Source organism: Strigops habroptila, chromosome 2 (genome assembly GCF_004027225.2).
Source record: "Strigops habroptila isolate Jane chromosome 2, bStrHab1.2.pri, whole genome shotgun sequence".
In the NCBI taxonomy this organism is placed as follows: Eukaryota; Metazoa; Chordata; class Aves; order Psittaciformes; family Psittacidae; genus Strigops; species Strigops habroptila.
The window spans coordinates 49,002,883-49,029,822 of record NC_044278.2 but is presented as its reverse complement, the minus strand read 5'-3'; the positions used below and the strand labels follow the sequence as shown (position 1 = coordinate 49,029,822).

The 26,940-nt window shown below is 38.0% G+C and overlaps 1 protein-coding gene across 3 annotated transcripts in view; it reads right to left on the bottom strand.

The window, feature by feature from the left end:
* Positions 1-26,940, bottom strand: part of MID1 (midline 1) — a 265,230-nt gene that overhangs the window by 115,630 nt on the left and 122,660 nt on the right. For all 3 annotated transcript variants that reach the window (XM_030476901.1, XM_030476899.2, XM_030476900.1), the window contains exon 2: positions 6,874-7,589. In XM_030476901.1, coding sequence (XP_030332761.1) covers positions 6,874-7,533 — 660 coding nt within the window. In that variant the 5' untranslated portion in view covers positions 7,534-7,589. The remainder of the gene's footprint in view (positions 1-6,873; positions 7,590-26,940) is intronic.

Here is a 26,940-nt window from a genome sequence, read left to right as displayed (position 1 = left end):
TAAACACAACTTCTCATTCTGAGGAAGTATGTGTCATGCATTATATTCTACCAAAAACTTTCAAGCATCTTAAAAACATATAAGGTCAGTCAAGAGGTCATTACAATAACCAAATTCATGGCTAGAATATGGACATAAAATCCATTATCTGAACAGTTTGGACCATATCCATGGAAAAGGATGAAAATACACTTTACTTAATGCCCCGTCTGGCTTCCCTAGAAACCAGAGTCATAAGAGCAAAGATAATAATACTGTACTATTTCCAATTTTATTTAATTCTCTTGTTCTTCCTGAATAGATTATGCCTTCAACACCATCATTTCCCCTAAAAATTGAAGGAAACATATAGTATGTGAACATTTTTTTTAAAACTTGCTAAATGTTAAATTTGTGAAATAAGTTTTAAAAATTTATGGCTTGTATTATTTTAAGGATGTTAGGTAGATAAAATAAAAACAATCTCATAATACTTATACCTATTGTAATATTCATTATCCACAGTCAATTCATAAACAGTCATAAACACAAGGAACTTTATGCTTTACTAAAACAATCTAAAATTTATAAAAAACCCAAACAAACACCTCCCCCCCAAAAAAAAGACTAATGTTAGTGTATGGACATAGAATCATAGAATAGTTAGGGTTGGAAAGGACCTTAAGATCATCTAGTTCCAACACCCCTGCCATGGGCAGGGACACCTCCCACTAAACCATGTCACGCAAGACTCCATCCAACCTGGCCTTGAACACTGCCAGGGATGAAGCATTCACGACTTCCTTGGGCAACCTGTTCCAGTGCCTCACCACCCTCACTGTAAAGAACTTCTTCCTTATACCTAACCTAAACTTCCCCTGTTTAAGTTTGAACCCATTACCCCTTGCCCTATCACTACAGTCCCTAATGAAGAGTCCCTCCCCAGCATCCTTCTAGGCCCCTGACATTTTCTATTATCCTTCTAAACTCCACCAAAGAAATATCAGATGGAGGAACCACAGCCCCTTGCGATAACACTAGACTAAAGAGAGAATGTTCTAAAGTTTGCCTTAATATTTATATATTAATGTAATAAAATACATTAGTATTTTAATACTACTAATAAAACAAATGTAGCTGGAAAACCTTTGTAGTAAAGTGGTTCATTCCTACATCAATCTTCTTCCATGCAACAACTTAATATTTTTTTATCTTTGCAAATTCTGAAGCACAATCAGTTAGTTATATTTTTGCATCTGTTTCTGGGTTAAGTAATATCAGGTAATATTCCCTTTTAATAGATGTGACCATTCATCATTTTAATTTCATAAAAAATTAATACAATAAAATATCTGTCAAGCAGTATCTAATCTAATAATATCAACCTGCATCTAATCTAGTAATAATTTAACAATAAACTGCATCTAATCTAATAATAATTTAATAATAATGGAAGTCCACAAGTTCCACATTTTGTCAGGTTGGATATAATGGTTTACCTGCATGTTAAACCTGTATAACTGGCACTGTAAAAAGTAACTGTCTACACTCTGACTCTGTTAAGTATGATGTAACACTGTAACACTGATATACTATGTCGTTACATATCAGTTGTATTTTCTTTTAATTGAATAGTTCCCATTAAGGAAGATAGCAAAGTTAAGGATACACAGGTAAACTATATATTTAGATGTGAAAATACTGAGTTACTGGGAAAAAAACCAACAAAAAACAATATTAAAAATGGATACCAAGTAAAAGAATGTGTAGTTTATATATATATGCAATCACATACTTTGTCCGTAGTTTATATATGTGATCAAATATATGTTTAGTGACCTACACCTATATATGAAACTGTATATATTTACTTAAAATATAGGCATATGTGTATTTATTCAAATTCAAGATTCTTGATACTATCTTAGACATTACTAGAAATTACATGTATTTCTATGCTAGACCAAGCAAGTCTACATACACATATATAAAACATGCAGTATTGCCTTTATATCCTAATACAAGCACTATAAATATGCACGTAAAATGAATAAAATGTATATAGACACATAATTACATGTATGTGCATAATGTATTTCAATCTCAGTCCAGAAAACAATGTTCCCTGACTGCCAACCCCACTTTATGAGTATAAATTTTTAAGTGCTGGGTTCTTACAGTATCACAGTATACCAATTAATGATTAAGCTGCAATTATTAAATAATGCCAAATAAAAATAGTTGGAAAGCGTCAACAAATATTTTGCCAGTAACTCTGCAAAGACATTTAAATATGAAAAGTTTTTTAATTCATTATGTACACAGCAGTGAAGCAAGACATATTTTTGTGCTTTGTTTGTAGAAGCCATGGACTTGATAAAGTCTTCTACTTTTACGCTGTAAAAGTAAGTTTATAAGAGTTGAACACAATTCTCCTTATGAGGAAAGAGTTTATGACTGCTTCCCACCAAAAAAATACTTGCAATTGAATTGGCACACCATAGAAAAAAGAATCCTCACATCCTGAATCAGCAGTGTAGACAAAATAGATGTTTATGGATTCTGCCGCTAAAACTAGGCAAAAACTGCACAAACAAGAAGGTCTCTTTTGTTTCTGGAATTCCTGAGTGCCATTCAGAGGGCTTTCCTGCCTTCATAAACATGCCCAATACATGTCAGCACTAATAAAGTTCAAACAAAACCATGGAGAACCACAGCTAACCTACAGCAATTCGAGTCAATAAAAGATCTTTCTTGACTAAGCAGTACAAAACTTGTGCCAAATTTATTTTTTGGCAAGAACATATGCACCAGTTGCCAGATTCCCAGTAAATATGAAGGCAAGTATAAACGCTGGTTTCAGTGGAGTTATGCTGTCTTTACACCATTTAAAAATATGCCTTACTGTCTAACTTCCTCTTTTGTTACACCTCTTCATGGCTCTTCACTAATACTAAATGAGTGATATCTTTCCAGCCACACCTTGTAACTTCTTTCTCACAAAAATATCCTTTCTTATTCAAAATAAATCTGTCTTCTAATTTTTCTTACCACTTTCTTGAGTGTAAATACATCTATAGAACAATGCTAATTTTAGAAATTGTCCCCCCCAAAAAAGAATGCACTTTTAAATTGTCTTTTCTTTTTCATTGCAACAAGAAAAAAGCAAAGAGTCAGTATCAATAGTAATTAGCCATAAATATTTCCTTTGAGATAATACGGTGAGGTAAGTATGAGCATTTGCACTTCCTATTTGAAACCCCTCATTGCTCATGTAGCTAAATATTATTTCTAATTTATACCACAATTTTGACCACCATATGATAAATTCAGTGTCTCACCAGGATATTTACTGCTCTCTTTTGGTCATGGTTTATCATTTTTCCATTTTTAATTTGCATCTGTCTATGATCTACTTAAAAAAAAAAACCCAAACAAAACAAACCCCAAAACATATCTATAAACAAGAAGTCAAGTATAAGATTGAGAGTATATCATGTGGTTGTGTGGCTAAGTAAGAAAGGACTGCTCCTGGAAGAATAAAAGTGCCCTCAACATGCTCTGCCCCAGTGCAAGCTGAGAAAGAAAAGCACCTCTTGGGGTTGGAGCTGTAGTTGCCAAAGGAAAACACTTTCTCATTTTGAGATGTCCGCAATTGCTATTACATTGACAGTTAAACACTTGAGTGTAGACGCCTCTGTTGGACAAGTGTACAGAACTCCTAATTGAGAAGTTTCATTTTTGCCACAAAAGGAGCTAGACTGTAATGGTATATTTTGTCCTATGCTTAATGAAGGGTGAGTTATTGTTTAAACAATTAGTAGCACTGCTGGAAGAGAACGCAAGTAATTAGCTTAGCTTGACACCCAGAACAACACCAGCTGCTGTTGTTAGCATCAACAATGTGTCAAAGTAAAAAGAAAAATCACAAGAAAGAATGTGTCACTTGAAGCGGTTTTGCTTTTCTTTTTTAAAGATACAATTAACCACGAATTTTTTAATGAATTTGCTATACTATTAGCTATCACATCCTCATTCTTTCAGAATTTTTTTTAAGATTTGGGTAGCCTATATATCAAACTCCATGAATATTAAAAACCAGCAGCAATATGGCAAGCAACAACCCACTTTTTCAGTTGGGGAATTTCTGATCCACTTGAACATTGAATTTGCCGATGGCAGATGCACATTATCTATAAGTTAATAAATACAATCTGCAAACTCATACCTAAGATTTACATTAGCAGCATGACTCAAGAAGTTGTATCACTTTTCATGAAGAAGGAGGCCTGAAGGTGAAAATGGACCTGAAATTCTTGCCCGTCAGCTACCAAACACTGGTGTGAACATGTATCATTCCTTTACTCCTTAGGGATAAATACCAATCTACGGAACTGAAAATCTCATTCTCAGAGTCTGATACATAAAATAGCAAAAATTTCTGAGATGGAAGAGGCAATGAGGAAGGGAAATATATAGTTTTCAGATTACCTTCTTATGAACAGAGGAGGGATGCTAGATCTGTATGGAAACCATCTAACCTACTGTTCCTTGTCTCAGAGTATAAACATGCCATAATCACTGGTATAATTGGCATGACTGATGTCATTGCTGGCATTAACAAAGCGAAATAGGCTGCTTCCTGACAAAGAGGATAGGAACTGGATTTCATGTAGTCTAATACTGAAATTATTAGCAACCAAATGAAAAATAATCAACAGCAGAGCATACACAAGGAAAGTCTGACATTTCAATCAGTGCCTATGTATGTGCAGTGAGCACTGAACATTGCCAACTACCACAAATAAAGCTGCAGCTGGATGAGAAAATTCACCTAAACAGTCGTATATGCTGCATACTCCCTATGATAGCTAAAGAGAAATCAAAGCACAACTGAGGAATTCTCATGACTATTGTCTTTCTAAATTATTTTTAGATAGTTTGGGTACAAAGAACATCCACATTTCAAAAAAATCATATGGATACTATATATAATGCTAGGAGTTGCCATTATAATGAGAGTTATTTGACTTAGGCCTATGCTAACCATTAAATTGATGCTCGAATTAATCTTCAAGGAGACTGGTGGGAAGTAGTCCACAGGTTTCTAAACTGGGTAACATCTAATGTAAATGTTAGTTGCCTGTCTGAGATACGCTTTAAGAGTTTGTTTAGGCATCTTTGCACAGAAAAGCATAGATCATGCAAAAATACCCTCACTTTTTCCCTATCTGCAGTATTAGGTCAAAGAACTCAAGAGAAAAGACAGGCCTTTTAAAGTCTTCTTTCCAGACTTGCCACATCTACATACATCAACACTAAGAAATGTTTACTGCTTTTTAACATGCTCAAAAATATAGTAATCCTGTATTTAACATTGAAGGTATTTCATGTTAAGTAGCATATTCATACTATTCATACAAAGTTGATAAACAATACACTGTTAGCTTACTAAATAGTAGCACCTGTTAAGGATATAAACCTATTGGATTATTGAAAAGCATGATAAGTCCATGCATCTTCTATACACATTTATGGTCCATGCCCTGTGTTATCTATGGCTAAATCCTTACATAGAAACATAACAAACTAGTTCAGAGGAAAAAAACCCCAAAAACAACAAAAACACCAAAACAGTAAGTTTTCCTTAATAAATAAAAAAGCCTTTAAGAGGTGAAAGGAAGCTATCAGGTTCACAGGTCCAAGTAAAGAAGGTTCTTTCATTATGTTACTATAATCATAAAACATGCTCTGCATGTTTGCACATGAAAAGAGGCACAAAACCCACTTAGCATGCGTATGCAGATTTCACCTGCAACCATCTAAAGTTATTACACATGTGTGCAGCCACGCATTTTTGTCTGAAGGTATTTAAGAAAAGACTTCCAGTTAGTTAAACCTATTAGCTCAGTTGCTTTTCCCATCTCTGAAATCCTGTGTGAGAAGGCTGGCAGATAAGCTTCGCCCTCCACACTTGTGGTTTCTCAATTGCAGTCCATCTTTAAAAATCCCCCCAAGTCACACACAGATCGTATGGAGAGAGAGGGTGAAGGGAAGCATGGGATGCTTAGTTCCTGCCTTTGCTCTGCAGCAGCACCAAAATCAGCATGAGACAAACGTACCCAGGCAGATGGGAGGCCACCCTTGACCTTGTTCTGCAGGAGCTCTGCCTCCACTGGCAGCCTGGAGATCCCCCAAGAGCACCCTGAGACCTGGCTGCCCACTGCCACCCTGCCCAGGGGTCCTGTACAGGGCCAGGGGGCTGCCAGACCTGGGAAGGAGGTGTGCTGGGAGCTCACTGAACCATGGGAACAGCACGAGAAACCCAGAAACAATTTCGGTTTTGTTTCCAGGACGGCAATGCCTGCGAGCCCAGGTGGGAGGTAGTGTGGGAAGAGTGTAGCCGGCATTTGGTTTCCCTGGCTAGATGAGCAGCTGGCATCCCCAAAGCCAGCACAGATAAATGCATCTCCTATTAGCAGCGATGCAAAGGGTTTTTCACAATGAAAGCAACCAAACAAAAATAATCAACAGTGGAGTGTACGCAAAGAAAGCCTGACATTTCAATCAGCGCCTGTGTATGTGCAGTCAGCACTAAATATTGCCAGCTGCCATGAATAAAGCTGTGGCTAGATAAGAAAATTCCCCTAAACAGTAGTATATGTGGCATATTCCTTATGATAGAAAACTCAAAGCGCAACTGAGAAATCTTTCCTTGAGCAATATCTGACACCTTTTAAATGGTGATGATCAAATGCACATATAAATCTGTATGCGTACCTTGTCTGATTAGAGACCATGCTTCTACCTTTCCCAACCCCTCCCAAATGAGGAATTCAGCATGCAACCAAAAGGCAGACTGCTTAGATAGGAAGGCCAATAGGTAGCACTAACCTTTAGCTTGTCATAGCGGTCACTTAAAGCCGCCACCTGATGGTCACGATGTCGCCCGACCAGTTTACACAAGGCACAGATTAACTGGTCATCGGTCACGCAGTACATGTTAACTTTCTCGTCCTCATGCTCCAAGCACATTAATCCCCTGATATGAGAGTCTGGGATAGGCTCAATGAGACGGTGACCGGTGAACGGCTTCTTGTTGGGGTGAGTGGCTTTCAGGCATTCCTCACAGTAGGACACTTCACAGGTAACGCAGGTTTTCACCGCCTCCTGGGCAGGGTCCTGGTCGCAGAACTGGCAGAGGACCTTCTCACAGGTCGACATGCTGTTGCTATCAAACGCCCGTTCTCGGCGGGTCTCACTGGGGGAATTGGGCCCGCTGACCGAGGCTTTCTGAAACCTGTCGATGATGTTCTGCAGGGTGACGTTGCGCTTGAGCCCGTCTAGACCGCGCTGGCTGAGAGTGATGACATAGCGGCAGGTTGGGCACTGGAAGGCGGTGATAGACTCCACCGGCTCGTTGGTGGCGCAGTGGGAGACCAGGATGCGGTGTGCGCAGTTGAAGCAGAGGCTGTGAGCGCAAGGCAGCAGCAGCGGGTCTTCAAACAGCTCCAGACAGATAGGGCAGGTCAGTTCTGACTCCAGTGTTTCCATCTTCAGGCAAAGCTTTCCTGTGGCGTCAGCGAAATCCAGGGAAGCTGATCAGCTATCTGGAAACACATGTAAAATTCGATTAGGCAAGAGAGGACATGAGGGGTCAGCCGTGGGGGGTTGTCAACTTTCACCACTGTTCCTGGAGCTATCAACCCACCACGCCAGGAGGGAGAGCAATCTAAAGTTTTGAACCTGCACATGCACATATCAAGGAATTTAAAACTGGACTGCCTTTTTTTTTCTTTCTGTTCATTTAGGAAAGCAAAAAAAAAAAAAAAAGCTCCTTCTTGATTTCTTTCTCTTTCCCCTTCTCTTTCATGCGATCAAGGAAAACAGCAGATGTTTCTGTGCATTATTAAAACCCAAAATGATGACCATTAAACAGCCTATTACAGCTAAATTAGATCTCTTCTGCAGATGCTGTTTTTTGCTTCACTTATCTAGTAATAAAACTTCTTAAAAACCCCTCACCTTTGTATAACATTGTTCAAGGATTAGTCCAGCATATTATAACTGATAGCCTTACAATCGCTATTCCAATTAAGTTAATTTATCAGACTGAAATTTTCATTGGTTATTATAGCAATAGCACAGCATTTAAAGTACATGTCTGTGTTTACTTGCATAAATATATATCTGAATATATACAGGGAATAATGCTTTTAGGAAAGCATTTGATATTTTAAATATAGTATATACGTATGGCATATATATCATATACTTCTATACTCCTTCCATATATTTCAAGAACATACACAACAGTATTTATATGTACCAGTACTTTTGTGCATATGTAGCTGTACACACATTCCCCAAAATACATGACATACATGTTTGTAGTAAGATATATATAGCTAGAGGACTGCACAGTGTCATAACTGAAATCCTTAGAGGAAGGTGGATGAAGTAAATGAAAAACTGTAGTTTAGCCCAAATTTCTGATGATCCTAACTTCTGGTACAAGAACCTTTAGAGAGGAAGATAGTAAAATGTAGTGAGATAGTGAAAAGTGTGATTTGCCTAAGAGGAGTTTGTTTGTGTGTGTGCATCCATTTTTTTGCGGGTACTCTCTACAGCTAAACCTTACCAACTACTGGGTGCTTTAGTGGCTTTATTAATCACCTGAAGTGGATTAGGAATCAATGACTTTTAAATGGAGAGCATGGGATTTTCTGAAAAATGCAGCAGTACAATCACATCAGAGATCAACTGAAACTTCATTTTGCTTCCTTTCCTGAGCTCAGTGCTACAGAGAGTGGTTTTGAAAGAATCGCCCCACGCAGTTCTCCCTGCCTAAGCTCCTGTCAAGGGCCCGTCGCTGCCGCAAGCAGACAGGTCAGTGAAGCAGAAGCAAAAGCTATGCTTCACACTCACAGAGCTGTACCTCTTCACAGTACAATCTATTTAAGCTTTGATGCTCATAACTGAAGATGGCTTCAGACGGCACAGCTGCATCGTCTTTACACTGTAAAGTCATTGTTTTGTTGTGTGAACTCTTACCTCCTTCACTGACCATGGAAAAGGAGGGATGGACAAGAATCTCCCACAAACAAGCCCTGTTTCATTTAGGATGAGGAGAGCTCAGGGCTCATTAGCAGCCTTGGGAACCAAACCTGCTTGAACTTTCTGTACTTCATGACAATTAGTGTGGGGAGCGTGGTGGCAGCGACAGGAATGCTACCTATAACCCCTATATGAACCACAGCAAAAAGGTAAGTTCAGCAAACAGAGGCAAGGTTCAGACTGTCCATCAGTATTTAGTCCTCCTTGCCCTGTGGGAAGAGCAGCAAGATGTCTGTTCCAGCAGTATGCTTAGAAATTAGGATACTTTGCCTCTTTGCACTAATGCATCCTTTTATTCTGCCAGGAAATCTGAGTGTTTAAAAATCTCACTGACCCCATCACAAAATTTGCTTTCCTGTATCTTCTGTCATACTGATCTTACTTGAAATAAAGTTTGATTTGCCAAAGACTAATTCATTTATAACTATCCGTTGGCTGCCATAATTGCATGGTGCATCTGGTCAAAATTAAAGGCCTGGCAATTTGATATAAGCAGGAAGACAACTCCCCTCCTCTCTCCTCAGCCATAGCCACACAGCACAGAAGAGATGAAAGCCTTTTCTGCAAATGAAGACCAGTTTGTCTTTCCTTCTCTTCATTCTCTGTCTCACAGAAGTCCCAGAAGATCAAAATCTCACTTGATTTGTTTGAATCCCTTCCACACCACAACTGTGTACCTCATCATCCACTTATTCTGCAGGCTGAATGCTGTGCTAGAAATGGGAGAAGGGAATTTGGGGTTGGCAGGAGACAATGTTTTAAAAAGGCAGACTAGTCATTGCTCATCTATTGGCAGTCCTGTGAAAACTTGCCAACCTTTCGGTTTTGTTTCTTAGGACTGTGTTTGGAAGATGGGGCTTTCTTCCATGCTATCCTTTCTGTACAAAATTCTTCCTGCTCCTTCCTGTGCTTAACAGTTTCTTTCATTCAGTTTCCTTCTTAAAGCACTTTTTTTAGCCAAAATCTTTTTTATGGTATTCACATAAAACAGAGGTACAGATAAACAGATAAAAGCAGTGGCAAAACATTTGCATCAATGCCTCATGGAAAGATGTTTGAATCACCATCATGGTTCTACATAAACACCAGCATCTCAATTGATGACTACTTCTGGTCTATCTGACCTGAATAAGCAGCAGCTCAGCCCTGACTAATGCTATTCAGTATGAGCAAGGGTGCCAAAATCTAATCTTAGACTGTAAATATCTCAGAATAAGAGCTAATCTTCCAAAGTAATCAAAGCTGAGCACACTGTTAGAAACCAAAAAAAGATATTTCCGTTTTTTCTTTTGCAGTTGCAAATAAATCAAAACACACTGCATTCTGAGACTGAATAATGAATCCTTTAAGAGACACTGAGAGGGGCTGCATTTTCTGGGCAATCCACTGATTACTCTTTAATCGATTCATGCAATTCTACTTTCGCTTTTAGGTTGGTGCCTGAAATACAGAGTGTGCTACTGATCCAGCTACAAAATCTTTCAAACTCATTGGGCCTTGCCTTAAGGTTTCATATTCAGTTGTTCTGTGGTTATTTTCTTGAGAGTGGTAGAGAATCTGTAGCTACAGTAAACTGGAAGATTAGGCAGAAACTCGATACACATAGTTTATATATGTACTTGGTTGTATTCCATGTTCAACATGGCCCATAAATTAAAAGCCACATAGACAACCTCCAGACACGGAAAGAAAGAATTTTGAGTACATAATTTCATATTTGCAAAAATATGGAATTACTGGCAGAAAATTGTACTATTGCTGAAACTCATTGAAATGAGAAGTATTACTTTTCTACCCACAAGAGGTAGTTTTAAGAACAGATATCAAAGTAAAAGTTATTGCCAACAGACAAGTGTGATTTAAAATTCAACAATTTTAGTAACTTTAGGTTTGTGACATCTCCCCAACATGTAATGATTACTTATGTATTATGTGGTAAACAATGCAGTGCACAAAATTCCGATCTCAATGTAGTTCATGGCAAGACTTCTACTAACACGAGGAGAATTGGCATCTTTGTACTTCTTGTTTTAAGCCTGACATACTTTGCAGGTGGCATTAATGTCTTCAGTTGTACAGAAAAGTAGAGACACATGAAAAAAAGTAAAGCTAAAGCTGAGCTAGATATATTTCAGTATATTAAGTACCAGTAGAGATGAATACATGAAAAAAAAAGAAAAAAAAAAAAAAAAAAAGCCCTCAAGCTGTTTCATAGACTCATAGAATCAACAAGGTTGGAAAAGACCTTAAGATCATCAAGGTCATGGAGAACTGTCTCCTGTGAAATAGATCCCATGCTGTAGCAGGGTAAGAGTGTGAGGAGTCCTCATCTGAGGAGGAAGGAGCAGCAGAGACCACGTGTGATGAAGTGACCACTACCCCCATTTCCCCATCCCCCTACACCTGTGGTGGGGAAGGACATAGAGAGCATTTGGGCTGAAGTTGAGCCTGAGAAGGAAGGAGGCATGGGGGAAAAGGTATCTTAAGATTTATGTCTTATTTCTCATTATCCTACTCTGGTTTGATTGGTAATAAATTAAACTATTTTCCCCTAGTCAAGTCTGTTTTGCCCATGACAGTAACTGGTGAGCGATCTCCCTGTCCTTATCTCACTCCATAGACCTTTCACTATATTTTCCCTTCCCTGTCCAGCTGAGGAGGGGGAATGATAGAGGGGCTTTGGTTGGCACCTGGTACCCAGCCATGGTCAACCCCCAAGTATAAAACTACACTTAAAAATGAATGTGTCAAAAATTCCAGCGCACTGAGGACCCTTTTTCTCAGTAAAGCACTACAGAATTCTCCCCTCTCAGAATAAATCGCTAGCTGTTAGAATAAAGTCAGCAGGCAATGTTTTAGCATGTCATGTGTTGCCTCCTGCTCCTTTTCTATTCCAGCTGCAACTACAGCTTTCAGGATAGGTGAGAAGAGAGTCTGCCAGGAATGAAAAAAAGTGGAAGGCTATGTCCTGCGAAACTTTGCTTTCTACTTTAGCAAAGGTGAAGCTCTTTGCATGAATTAAAGTTGTTTCAGTTAAGTGACATTGAAGGAGGAAACAGAGCTGTAGTTCGTTCTGGAAAGTTTAAGCTTCATACTAATGAATACCACCGGGAAAAAGAGCTGGACTTGTGCCATGTTCCCAAATTTCTTGATGTGTTATCTCTCTGGCAAAATCACGCTTTGTTGTGAATTATGGCCAAAATATGCCCAAGCAGGTTCTAACACCATTTTTCCTAACAATTTGTTTTCTAGCAACTTGCAGTGAAGGCTACTATTAAATGCCTACTACAGTAAGGCTATTTCAGCCCTGGTCCTTCAAACTCATATATAGGAACGTTCATAAATGGACACAAGACCACATGCTAAATTAAAGATCAAAAACCTGAAAATTAAATCTTTTTGTAGAAAACACTTATCAATTTTTTCAGTTAGAAAATAAAATTTATTAAACTGCCATTATATCAATATGAAATTAAATTTTATGCAAAATAGAAGCATGTAAGTATGAAATATAATAAAATGTGTTAGGCATGTATGCATGCATGTGTGTTCATACATATATGCATCCTAGATTTATAGAACAAGAGGAATTACAGTCAATACACACAACTCGAATAAACTGTGGAGTGCTTAAGCAGGCTATGATCATAATATACAGCTGTAATTTTCAAAGTAGCAGTATTTTTCTGGTAAGTGCACTATAAAAGGTAAATTTTAAATTTACATTCTTGTCATAAAATCTGCTATGCTCAATAAAAAAAAAACCCACTTGCAGTTTCTTCTGTTAGCTCTTGGAGGGGAAAAAAAAGTAAACGCTATTCTTTTTGCCATTTTCTATCCTGTCGTAGGATATATACAAAATTGTCTTGGGAACAACTTTTCCTTGCAACAAGTAAATGTGATTGCTTCACATCACATTCAATAAACATTCCAAATGTGATTAAGCCAATGGATTTCTTCATAGCCCAGGTTGTCCCAAAGCTTTACCTTCTGCAGCACAGGCATTGAATTCTGCGAGTACTTGTGATGCTAGTAATTGCCAGCAGCACAGCTAGTGCGATATTCGTGTAAGTAGTGTAATTTGGGTAAGAAGTGTAAAATGAACTAATAATCAAAATTTGTATTTTTCTCCTTTAGAAATATTTAATGAAAACTTCCATAATACTAAAAAAAGCAAGCTGCACACACCCTGAAGCAAGCGAATACTTGTTTTCCCACTGTTTTTTATCAAAGCAGTGCAAATTAATAAATATTCAAAGATAGTGCCTGTTCAACAGCTCCTGATATGCAAAAACAAATACTCAGCATGAAAGAAAATGACTAGCTCATCCTACTCATACATTTTCATTGACAGAAGAATGATTAGCTGTCTTGTCTAGAAGTTACATGCAGTGTTTCCATGATGTTGAGATAGTTGTTTGCAACATTCAAAGGATATCAATACAGCAAAAGCACATCTGCTGTGCTGCTTGTAGTGATATAAAGCCTAGACAACATCCCTCTCTGGTCAAAATGTATGCTAATAGGAGGATATATTTTCAAAAAGCCGAATCCTCTATGTTATTCAGCGAGACAAGAACATCTTACAGAATTAAGGTCTTTGGCACAACAGCACATATTCTTTCTCTTGGAATCTAAAACAATAACTGAGCCTCAAAAGCTAAGAGGCAAGAAAAGAAAAAATATCATGTCCTGTAAATACCAAAACAATCAATAAATAGCTGATTCAATATTATCTATAGTAATATATTAGACACAATATTGCACATGCGTGCATAAACCTATACTGGTAAGAATGTTTTTTGACCTACATTTTTTATATACTTGCAACTCTAGTAGCTTTACATTCTTTAAACACAAGATTTAATATTTTCTCCAAATGCTTCGGGGCAAGAAAAGTAAAGGATTGTTTAATTTTTAGCATGGATGAATCAGCGTAAGTCTACTGGCATCAGCAGTGACGTCCTAACAAATTCATGACTGAAGATCTGTTCCAAAAAACTCTTCAACCAAATTCACACTCTTCATTCACAAAATTAGTATTTATTCTGGGGTATATCATAACTATACAACAACAAATATTGAGGGATCAAATTCACGTCTTGCTGTGGACACTGGCAGCATGAGAAACAACAACTGGAGCAACTCCAGAAACTTGCCAAAGGGGACAACTTGCTATATACCAATATATATAATTTGCTCATTTCAAACTAAGAGCTTCCCAGATTATAGATGCTACTTTGCAACAAAAGGAAGTTAGAATAATTTTACCCAGAATAGTAATTACCAAACCCCACCAGTTTTCAAAGGGCTTTTGTTGCACAGTAGAGCTGAAAATCTCTCACATTTCCCCAGCTGGGAATTTCACCTGTATAATGCCTTAGGTGACATGGTACTCCCTGATCTTTAATGTAGATGATACAGCAACAGAAATGGCCAGATATAGTTCAGCACATGCCTTCTAGTCATATGTGTTTACACGCACAGATGCGTAATTTAGCGCAGCTTGGAAATAGTGGGCCCCTTAAGCTACTGCAAAATTTCAAGGCAGATCTTAGGGTGGCTTAACGAAATGATTGCATTCTCTTTCCACCAAGTCATGCCAAGAATTCTTTCCCTGCAGCTATGTAAAGGGAATCGTAAATACTACTTAAATTCATAATCATAACCTCCACCTAGATAATATCATGATGTTCCCAAACAAGAACCACAAGAACCCCAACGTCTGCTTTCTTATCAAAGAGAGCATTTAAAATAGCAGCAAGAAATGTCCCAGGAACTACAACAGGTGTGAAGTTGTGACCTTACATCCCCAGGATTCTGAATTTAAATTACCTTCAAGATACACTTTTGACTAACCAGAGCTCCTTTTGCTTATAAAGCTATTCCTATTGCATTACAAGGCACACAGTGTTAGCATCTCAGAATCATAGAATAGTTAGGGTTGGAAAGGACCTTAAGATCATCTAGTTCCAATACCCCTGCCATGGGCAGGGACACCTCCCACTAAACCATGTCACGCAAGACTCCATCCAACCTGGCCTTGAACAGTGCCAGGGACGTAACATTCACAACTTCCTCGGGTAACGTATTCTAGTGCCTTACCACCCTCACCGTAAGGAACTTCTTCCTTATATCTAACCTAAACTTCCCCTGTTTAAGTTTGAACCCATTACCCCTTGCCCTATCACTACAGTCCCTAATGAAGAGTCCCTTCTTGCTGTCCTGCTCTCTGCTCCTCATAAATGATGATTAAAAAAGCTTATAAAAGGTTTTTTTACTTTTAAGAGAACAAACAGACATTCTCAGAGTTATATTCTGCCCATTTGCAAAGACTACAAAGATTCTAGCAACTGCAAAATATCCCATGGGTCAACATTCATTTATGCCTGCTGTACTCTCAATACACTGAACTCCAAAGATCAATGGTGTATTTAAAAATCAAGACTGTAATCACATGATTAGAACAAGAAATCAGCTGCAAAACATGGAAGGGTAGAGGATAAAGAATAAATTATATTTGTGCTCTGAAGGTAATTTATTTTATAGCTCTGACAGAAACTTCTGTCACTGGTGCAGGAAACACCCAGCTTGGGCTTCCTAGGCCCAGGAATAACCAAATGGGAACTGGCAGGGCTGCTCCCCCATTTGTGGAGCAGAACCCTCACACAGGACCATGCCAGACCCCGAGGCCTGCTCAAAGAGGAGTGGGAACATTTCCTGTCCTACTGGTGTCACTGGGGCCACCATAAGCGTAAGAAACACTAGCAGAACAAATATGAGAAACCAGTTTCTGTCTCTTGCTGCATAGTGGTTCCTAAACACAGAGGCTGGCATTCATCTCAACTGATCTCTGTAGAGTCCCTTGGTAGTCAACAGAAAGAAACAGGTGTCTCTAAAGCCATCTAATTTAAACTATTTTACATACTCTTTAGGATAAGTGATCTGCACTTTCTAGCTGTACTTATTTCATTCCAGGCATGAAAGGAACTTAAGAACATAAATTAAGACTACATCAACTAACAAGTAACTATTTCCAGTGTTCTTGAGATTTAAAATAAAGAAAATGGAGAATCTATATCCTATTCTTTGTTATTAGCTCAACAATCACTTGTTTAGAGAAATTTACTTCCAATAATTCTCTTCTAACATGAATCATTTCTATCATTCCCTGTATTCAGGGATCCAAGAGAAATCTGAACTGAGTTGAAGGAGAATGATCCCAAAATAACCCCTTTCCAGCTGGCACTACTGAGTAGGGACTTTTCTGAATTCAGATGGTTCTCATCCCTGCTGCATGTGAAGGGCACGTGGACAGTTCCTGAGAGCCAGACGCACTGTCTGAAGACCGGCCTGCTTGGCATGACAAAACTATTTTCAACTTCTGTACTTTATTCATAGTTTTCTGACAAAATAGCAGCTTGCCTTCCTATACTGCAGATCATGAACAAGGTGAAAGACCATTGTCCTTCCAACTGTTAATCACTGTCCTTCCTGATGTCCCACTGGAGCTCTGTAACAGGCTTCAAAGGGTTAAGTTTCTCCCAGTCACAATACCAAGGCATGTACTAACTACTTTACTAGTCCTCTACTCAGGTTGCTTGGCATTACCAAATGGCAGTATTAACCCAAATAACCCAAAACGGTTAGTGCATGAGTAAAACTTCTGATCTCAACACAACAGGACACAAAGTTAAAACAGAATGATCAACTGAGAAGAGAAAGAAGTACAGAGTTTTATGCAGTGGTTAACCATAGCCAGTTGTTCTGCCCTGAAGACACTCAAGAGTTTGGCATCACATCCCAGCCTGTTCAGTGAAGTACCACCCCCCACTCACAATGAGATGTGAAGTTTTAGTCTTTATTCCTTGCTAATAAAGCTAAATCCTAAGAAGGTGGCAAGTTTCCATTTAAACTCTCTTGAGGACTTTCTAAGTCATTTCAGCTGATGCTTTTTGCAAAGAGCCAGTAACGCTTTACTGCTTATCAGAGGCACATCCACATGTATTTTATTTCTTGAGAAAGCATTAGTTAGCAGAAACATACCACAATAAACCCTGGTGATCTCAAATATTTTTTCTATGCATTTGCATCCTTTAAAATGTTATCCTTTAAAGACTTTTGAAAGACCTGAGACAAACCCAATCATTAACCACAGCCAGATAATCTTGCCTCACAGGTTTTTAGTAACCACACTGTGGCAAAACTTCACTGCTTCAAGCTAAGAAATTAAGAACGGCAAAAGACTGCATTGTATCAGCAATGTAATTTGCAGCTAGAAATGGAAGTGGTAAATAGTAGTAGTCTTTTTAAACCCTACTGATGTCCACAGAGATGCTGTGGGAACTGAATTAGGAAACCAGATAACAGCTAGTGAAGTGATAAGAAAAAATGATCCGATTCACCTGTGCCTCACTTGACATCAACCAGAAAATGTACAACAGCAAGAAGATCCAGCATTATATTCAAGCTCACTCTGACAAGTGTTGTCTTTTTGAGCTGTAACCACACAGTGTCTTCATTACTTGGAGTCCCAGTTACCTCGAACCATGAGATGTGGGTGGTGATTGGTTTGTACAGCTCTTCTCCTGTGGTCAAGGAGATCCTGATCCTCGGAAAGGCCTTACTGAGCAGCCTCATGAAATGAATGGATAATGATTTTTCACCACCCAGCTGTGGCTGTGTTCTGTTAAATACATGCACACCTACGCACATATGCACGTGCACATGAAAAGAATCCACTGGCTATAGGTAGTTGGGCTACTTACTAGTTTGGTTGGACTATTTGCTAGTTTAACAGGCCTCTGAAGTAAAAGATCCTCAATGTTACTCACAAAATAGCTTAATAGCTTTGAAGATAGCTTTTAGAAAGAGAAAACAATAGCTTAATTACATCCCTTTGAGATATTCCTCATCAATAACATGTAAAGTCTCACAGTTTATCTCAAAAAAACTAGAATAAATTGTACATTTCCTGCCAGCTGGCAAACAGGTCAGTGTTACTGTAATAACCAGTATAGCACTCATGAAAGAATTACTGGCATGCATCTGCACAACCGCTAGCCTCAAGCTTTTTTTTCCAGGAGCTTCCTAAATATCTACTTTAAAACTTAAATAGAGGTCAGATTATCTTGTTCTCAGACAATTGCTTCTTTCAAAATATCGTACTGGTAAAACCACATTAGAAATTCTGTACCGATGGACTATGCATGCTTGTGATCCTCCTAAATGTATGGTGCATTTGATGGGATTTTATGGATAGAGAACTTGCATATGAAATCACTGTAGTGACCAGACCATCACTCTGAGCATACTGGTGCCAAAAAGTACAACCTTTAAGAAACATCATCTCTCAGCCATCATACTTCAATGTGTCATCATTTTAGGTTATGTAACTTCATCAGTTACAAGTAAATAAGTGGGATTTGAAAGCCTTTGCATAAGGAGTGGAGCAAGCTTTTGAGAATGACCACTTTTTTTCATTCTTCTCATCTAAACATGTATCTCTGCCTTCATCTGTTATTTTTAAAACAGAATTATAATCTTCCAGATGTTAAGAGTATGCAGATGCCAGTACCCCCTTTATGTCTCTTACTAGTTTTATGACAACTAGCAAAACAACAATAAACCCTTGTTTCAAAACACAAGATGAAAAAATACCCTTTGCTGAGAAAGTTCCTTTTTTTTTACCTCTGTGTTTTCAGTACCAAAAAGATAATTCATCCCAGCAACCAAGCAAACCTCAACTCCTCCCTTACAACTGCTAAACGCAATAAAATACTTCCTAAATTACTTGCCATGGCAAGCCTACACATATGCATCGGCTCTAGCTCCCAAGAAGTCACCCAGCTGCATACCCACCGCTGGATCCTGCCCTACATCTTCCGGATGAAACATTGCTGCAGAGACAGGGACCACGCTGACCCTCTTGGAACACACCGGCAGCCCAGACAGGACAGGCAGTAGCAGTGACCACAATCCCAGTAATCCTGTGGCAGCACTGACTGCATCTGCAACTCTGAGACAGTTGTGGCTGAAACACAACAGGAAAATCTCCCCTACAATTGCAGGAAAACCCGCTCCACCTAACTGCCTCTGCCAGGATCCGTGCTCCCGAAGCCAGCCCTTTGCATTGCTCCTACAGCCAAATACCTCCTTCTCCCTCCCAAGGGCCAAGCCTTGGTGGGATGAGAAGGCAGGAAGAAATGGATCCTCTTGCAGAGCATCCTAGCGCCCTGCCCAATGGCTGCGATGGGATGGTGCTGTCCTGCAGCCCGAGTGAGGGAAAGCTCAACCCTCGATGCAATTAAGTCAGTGCTGGCTGGAGGCTGGCAGCAAAAGGCTGACCTAGACTGGCCAAACCTGTCACACACAAAACGAACCTTTCCAAAATTGCTGTTCTCCAGAACAGCAGAACTCTGCAAAACAGACTTGATATTTGAAGGTGGTAAATCACCAGTTCACTTTTTTTAACTGTTTTCTTCAAATATTACTCAAAAACTTAACACAATGACCAGCAGGAGTTTGCCAAAAGTGGGGAGAGTCTGGAAGAGGATAGTGCCTGAGTGAAGGACTTTTCTTCCTATAAACATCATGGAGACCCCACTTTCTGAAATTCAGTAGGTGAAACACAAGATGATAGCAGTTGCTTATGTTTTTTTTTTTTTTTTTTAAGCTAAACTTAATTGTAAGCAGTAAACTGCAAAAGAAAACTACAAATGCTTCAGCAAACTGCCCAGGAAGAATCCTGACTGAAGTCACACCAGATATTTGGTCTCCAACAAAGGTGTTAAAAATTCATGCAAAGTGGAAACAGCAGGAAAGAATTGCTTGCTCGTGTTCTCTGTTTTTCATGTTGCAATGCCCTCTGTCATACAATGGTAACACAACAAAGTGAAACGAAACATACCTCAGACATTTAAACATAAGGTTGCAAATCCACAGTCTTTGGTCTTTCTTCCATGGAGGAACCTGCACTTTGTTCTCATTGAAACAATAAACAACTATTGTGATTATTTAATTTCCTATTCATTTCATTCCCTTGAAACGACAGACCAAAGTCTTCACAAATACAGACTCTTCATAAGGTTTTAAAGGTTTCTGTTGGCAATGTCTGTTAGCATGTGTGTGGAGTGACAGCTTGTAACAGGCAAAATGGGCATGTAGAAAGGAAGACAGATGTGCAGAGGAATTACGATTATTGTGACTCTTTCCCATGATATAAAATGTCTGTGGATAATCTATAGTCAAGTGGACAATCTATAGTCAAGTTATAAGCAGCCCAGCAGAGGCCACAGCGCAAGTCCTAGCCGGAAGGATTTTAGATTCCTCAGCTCATATCCTGGCCTTGATCTTTCATTAAACAGCTCATGCAGTTTCTTTGGACTGTCCTTCCAGCCATGCTGGCTCACACTCATCCAGACGCATTTGGGATCAACCAGTCCAAAGACCAGTATTATTAGCAGGTGTTGCCCTGCTGCTCTCTTTCTCTGCGTTTTAGTTAGCCTGAGTTTTTCATGCCCTTTTCTTGCAGACAACCAGCCACAGCCTGAAACACGGTTTCAAAAAATAGTTTTTTTATATTTAAGTCTTCTCCTCAATCAATCATGAAAGTGATGAAAACAATTCCAATAATCTTAATTTTACTGATACTTCTGCCTTGACTTCTGTGTGTGTGCTTCTTCAGTTTGAGGGTAACGTTGCATATATTTTAATAGACAACACTGGAAGAATCTTTCAAAACTTATGTCTACATGGTCTAAATGATGGTATGTCTTGTGAAGGCTTCAGTGCACTTTTCACTGCACATATATGACTACGCACACATGTGCAAGTAAATAATTATGGGTTCAAACCCATAACCTTAAAAACTCCTACTTGCACCACTGACTATGCTAGCTAGTTATTGTTCAAGAACCTTAGCTTATGATAAAGAATGCATCTGAAATATTCACATCTTCTACTGTAATAATCTGCCTTCTTCCACTTTCTGAACTCATGTGTGAAGTATAAAACAGATGACTTCTAGCCTTTCTCCTCTGCTTTACCTACTTAAATTCATGAAAGCCCCACTAGACAAGTCATATAGCATTATCACAGTTTAACAAGATACCATCTTTAGAGCTCAGTTAGCTCAGCTGTGCATTTGCATAGTTATGATACCCACTAAAGAGCTTTGGTGAATCTTACTAAGGAAACACAAGATGTGACGGCCACCAATGGCCCCTATCTGCTGAAAGTTACCACCTTAGCCACAGAATCAGTAGATTATGTGCTGGCCCACAGCTCATAAATTTCTTTGCAAAGTACAAACTAAAAAATGATTGCTTAAGCTGTGTATGGTTGCACAAAGATACGGAAGAGGAAAGAAGCAGATAGCTTGTGGCAGTAATTTCTTAAACTATGTCCAAAAGATTCACCAGATTTCAACTATCAATGTCCCTAGCTAAATCAGGTTGTCAAGAAATGAAATCTAAGACTCTGAGCTAATATATTACTAGAAAGGTAAGTTAATGTATATAAATGTAACATAGCTTAAAGCTCAGATACTTAATGAATATCCATCTATTGAACTGCTGTAAAATTATTATTTCATCATGTGTGAATTCTAAATTATGTATTTCTGATGGCAGAATCTCCAGAATGTATCTATTTTCTGTGCAGCCTTCGGTTTCTGCAGAATTCAGAGTCATCTCTGCATGGGAAGCGTTTGTCCAGGGAAATCCTGTTATTTGAGGGAGTGGCAAAAACCATGCTTCATGTTCTGCACATCTTAGAGCTGTGCTCTATAGTAACACAGTATTATTCCAGTTACAATGGTCCTTGCAATCAAGAAACAGCACCTTAGGAGCTTGATCAACAATAGGATAGAAATAAGCAGGTGTCAAGTTAAGTTACAAGAAATCCTAGTTCCACAAAACATTCAAAATCCTAGAAAAAGATAGTACCTGGACTGACTGGGAGAAGCAACTTGGATGGGCGCAAAACTGAACTCCAGCGTCACTACTGGAATTCACTGACATCCAAGTACACAAGCAGCCAGTACAGATTTTTGTTGGGTTCAGTTGTCTCACTTATAAGTCATGCATAAATGTCTCAGTAAAAACAGTTGGACTTGAGAATGGGTCCAGGTGGGTTTTTAAGAAAGCTAAAAATTGAGATTTTTACTTGGTGGTTTGGAAATCTTAATATGCAGTTGCCAAAATGTTGTTTTTATTGCTTTGCCATCTGACCACGGAAGAGACTTTTCTATTCTCTCTCATCCACTCCATGTACAGAACAGAAATACACTCTTTGTTTTAAAGCTCATTACTTGTGGAATTCTATTGTTATCTTATTTTGATGGACAGGGGACATACATTTTTAGATTGATAGGTGCTGCTGCCAGGCCCATAGTGATTCTCTTTGCACATCAAGGACATAGAAGGAAGAAAAAGGTCATCCTGCTTTCTGGGAAATTAGGAAATATCATGTCAGCAAGAGCATCTCACATGATACAATGTGAACAGCTTCTTAATATAAGACTATTTCACGTGAATGCAGAGTATCAATTCTCCTTCAAATGGTTTTTTAATATTAATTGCTCTTTGAGCTATAAACCCCCTCTGTTATCTCATTGATAGTAGTTTTAATACAACGATGGCTGACTGCATGCAGGTATGCCATTTTCCCTTCTAATGCTTCATCTGCATTTTACAATGGTATTTAAATGTAATTTGAATTTGGCCCAATAAGCCACACTATAAATCACCCACCATTAATGCTCTCTGGAGAAGGGCAAACTGTAATTTCAACAGCAGCATGTGATCCTGAGACACTTTATGCCTTGCTGGAGGAGCAATGCATAGTACTTGATTCACAGTAGTTGAATAGATTATGAATTGCACCATCAAATATCAGATTTCCCTTATTCAGACAAAATAGACTCTTTCTGCACTTCAGAGTAAGCCACAAAAAAAAAAAAAAAAAAAAAATCCCCTTGCTTACAATGTACAGCAGCTATTTGTAATCTCAGGGGGTAGGTGAGACAGGGAGAGGGAAAAATAAAAGCTACTCCCATCCCATTTCAATGCTACACAGGATTTGCTTTTAACAATTCCCTATGATCAATGAAGTCTTTTGTTTAGTGCTGCATTTTGGATTTTTAGGTAGAGAAAGAGAAGATTAATTTCTCTGTTTCTAATTGTTAGATTAATGATACAGCACTGAATTCTAATCTGTCCCCTTGAAGGACACTGAGGGAATGATCAGGGCAGGAGTATGAAAACATCCGTAGGACCAAATTATTAAAATAAGATTTGAATCATATCAATGTGCAAATGCAAGCTTAAGAACGGGGGAGGGGGAAAAACAAAAAGTACCCCAGCCAAATCCACAGGAGCTTGTTCCTTTTTATGTCTTCTGCAGCATAGCCCAAAGGATGCAAACTCACCACATAGAGTACTGAGTACTTTCAGTTTTGTACTGAAAAGATTTTTTTTCTTTTGCTTTGTTGTAAACTGCTTTTTAGCGATATGATGCCAAAACAAACTTGATCTGCAACTTACTAAACATGAAGCCTAGAGTTTCTGAAGACATCCTCTGAGGTCATATTTTCTGCTACAGTATATGGAAAAGCAGTTAATCCTACATGATGCAGAGAACAATGAGATCTCAAATCTAGGAAGCCTCAAAACTTTGGGAGGTTTATAAATCAGTCTTAATTTTGAGGCTGTTGGCTATATCTAAATCCCCCAGTTTTTCATATTTAAAAGAAAAAAAAAAACCACCAACTTTTTTCTTTTTTTTTTTTAGCCTAACAGGCAGATTAATCTCTTCAGTGGAGGCGCTTTACAAAGAGGATGCCCAATTATGCCTTACCTCTATGTGATCTAATTCAGAAAACTGGGATATGAATACCATGTTAACAAACTTGAAAAACACTGCCTGAACCTGTCCATGTTCCCATACAGTGTCCATGAGGAACTGTATTAAAGAACTACTTTAAATTTATATTCTTCACTTTGAAACATAACCCGTAACTAACAGAAAGATTATGTGATATTTATGAGTAGTATTACAAATCTACATCTCCATTAATTAAAGTGTATTTTAGCCTCATACCCAGCTTCCAGTTTTGCTGAAGGCAACAGTGATGCTTCAGTATTAAAAATTGAAAGATGAGTTTCCCAAATTGCTCTGCAAGTGCAGGATCAATGTTCAATAAGGAACAATTAGTATTTCCATGTCCAAGTGTCTTAGTAAGTACTAAATTGTCTTTATTATCTGCTTTTAAGCCAACATCTTTGCTGAAAGCTATGCAAGTCTTGAATCATAAAGAATACAAAAATACATCAAGGTTTCTTTTAAAAAAATTGCATTTAACTCAAAATTCCTGAAAAATTGCAGAAAGGTGATCAAGAATGATAGATATTAAACACCTTCATTAAACTTGGTATTTAGACATAATATGTTCTCTTTAGCGACTCAGACACTCAGGCAAGTCCAACTATATTTCTCTTTGCCATACATACTTCCCATAGTTTATGCTTTGTCTTATAGAAATTAATGTATTCCCAAGCAACTACAGAATAATTGGAAAGTACATATCTTGCTCTATTACCAAACTATTACTTTAATTACAAACTTAGGATTGCATACTGGAATCTATTTTTGCATATTAATAATAACTCTATCCCAGCCAAAGCCAGAACAATGACTCATACAATTATATGATAAATTTCTGTCTTTCTAATTCACATGTGCACATTTGAACTGCAGCTGAAACTTCAGTTTTGTTTCCAACTAAAGCCATAGTTCAACAGCTTTCTTACAAAGGGTGTGTCATCTTACCGCGAACAGTATTAGCAATTGCTCTGCAGACACTAAGACACAGTGTTAGAGACACGAATTTCCTGAGAATGCTAAATAAAGCCAAGTATATAGACGAATACTGAAAGGATTAAAGCCAAAGCAAGCGTATGCTAATGAAATGATCTTTAGTTCTGAGGGTGTATCTACTGTCTTCTTATATTCACTGTACCAGTATATTTTAAAACAAATAAGGACCATTAGCAAATTGAAAAGAATGGTCTTGAATGTATTAGTAAAAGAAAGCTGTGCCTTTTAATAAAGAACATTAATTCATGCAAAACAAAGCAAAGCATCAGGGAACACAAATCCTTACTTAATAGCACAGGGCCTGTTGAGTGACTTATGTGCATTTTACATTTCCAAAAGAGTGGAGGATCGAGACTCTCCATGTGTATGGAAACATATACACCCTTACTTTGTTTTCCTAAGAGTTTATCAAGTGAGGAGATATAACTATTTACAAACACAAGTGTGTAAAAGAAAAGGATTATGGATATTCAGTGTTCTCAATGGAAAGCAAATTGCTTAAAACATAAGTTTATATACTTAGTCTAGAGTTCAGCTAGTTCAAAGACTGGTTCATGTAACCTCACATAAGATGAATTTAGACACAGACCTCCAGAGCCTGCTAAAGAAAACATCTCCACGAAGACTGGCCTTGCTGATTATGGTTGATTTCTTTGTTGATTCATGTTGTTCTGATTCTTTAAAGAAATATAAATCACTGTAATGCATTACATATTTTTTGTCTGCACTACTGACCTGTTCATCCAATTTTACATCCATAAAAAAAAAAAAAAAAAAAAACACCAAAAAAAAAAAAGAAGAAAAAAAAAAAAAAAACCCCGAAAAAAAAAAAGAGAGATTTCGTAAGCCAATATGAATTGCAAGGAGCTTTCTTACAAAGTTCAAGTTTTAATGAGGCCATTATAGCTAGGAGCACTTGTTAAACATATATTTCTATTTAATCCCATCAACCACTCTCCTTGTTTAAGTACTCATGAATGGCAAAAAATTAAACGGACACCAATCTTGGGTAACAGAGCAACCATTTTTTTTTTAATTTATTATTATATCTCTAATTATCTGGCAACTTTCCTCGTGTCATACTCTTTATTCTCTTGTCAGTGTGTTCATCAGGGTAGTGCACCTGTATCTAGACAGAAAAACCACAGCTCATTACAGGTTAAGGACTCATGAAAGCGTTCTCTCTAATCAAGCTGAAAGAAGAGTCTGTCAATAAAGTTATAGGTTCTCCAGAGCCCTCACAGTTCTCAGTGTCACTATCACTGTAGTCTACATAAAAAAGTTTTCCCCCAAAAGTTACGATAAGAGACAAGGGAAAAAAACAACACACAGTTTACTTTCTGCTTTTCTTCAAAAGAAGCCCTGCTACTGTAACCTATCATAAATGACACCATAAGTTACAACTAAAAGCATACCTCATAGATCAAAACCAATGCATTTGTTCTCATGTAAGAGAAAAGGAAAAAGCCTAAATATCAATAAAGTCTAGCAGGGAAACCTAAGAAGAAAGTCTCCCGTAGTGACTCAAGAAAAAAATCAGCTAGTTATTTAAGCAATAACAATATCTTTAAGGAGCAACTGTTATGAAAATTCCAGGTCTAGAGCATGAAATTTTCCATCCTGAAAGGAATCACAAATTCCTCTAACTGGTCGAGGTGTTAAACTTCAAGTTTCTGTCGATAAAGAAACCATCGCACAGTCAATTATTTAGCTTTCAAAAGCCAAATATCATACAAGACTGGTATTAACATACTACAGAGTAAACCAGCTGAGAATAATACATATTGCAGCTATTAATTTTAATCTATTTGAACCTCAGATTTTTAATACAGATATATTTTTTACAGGAAACAGTCATGCTAGATTAACCGAATGGTCCTCTTCACCATTTCCATGGAAAGGCTATGTGCCATAGAAGATATGTGAGTTCAGAGAAAACTGAGGAACAAACCAGTTGCTGACTGA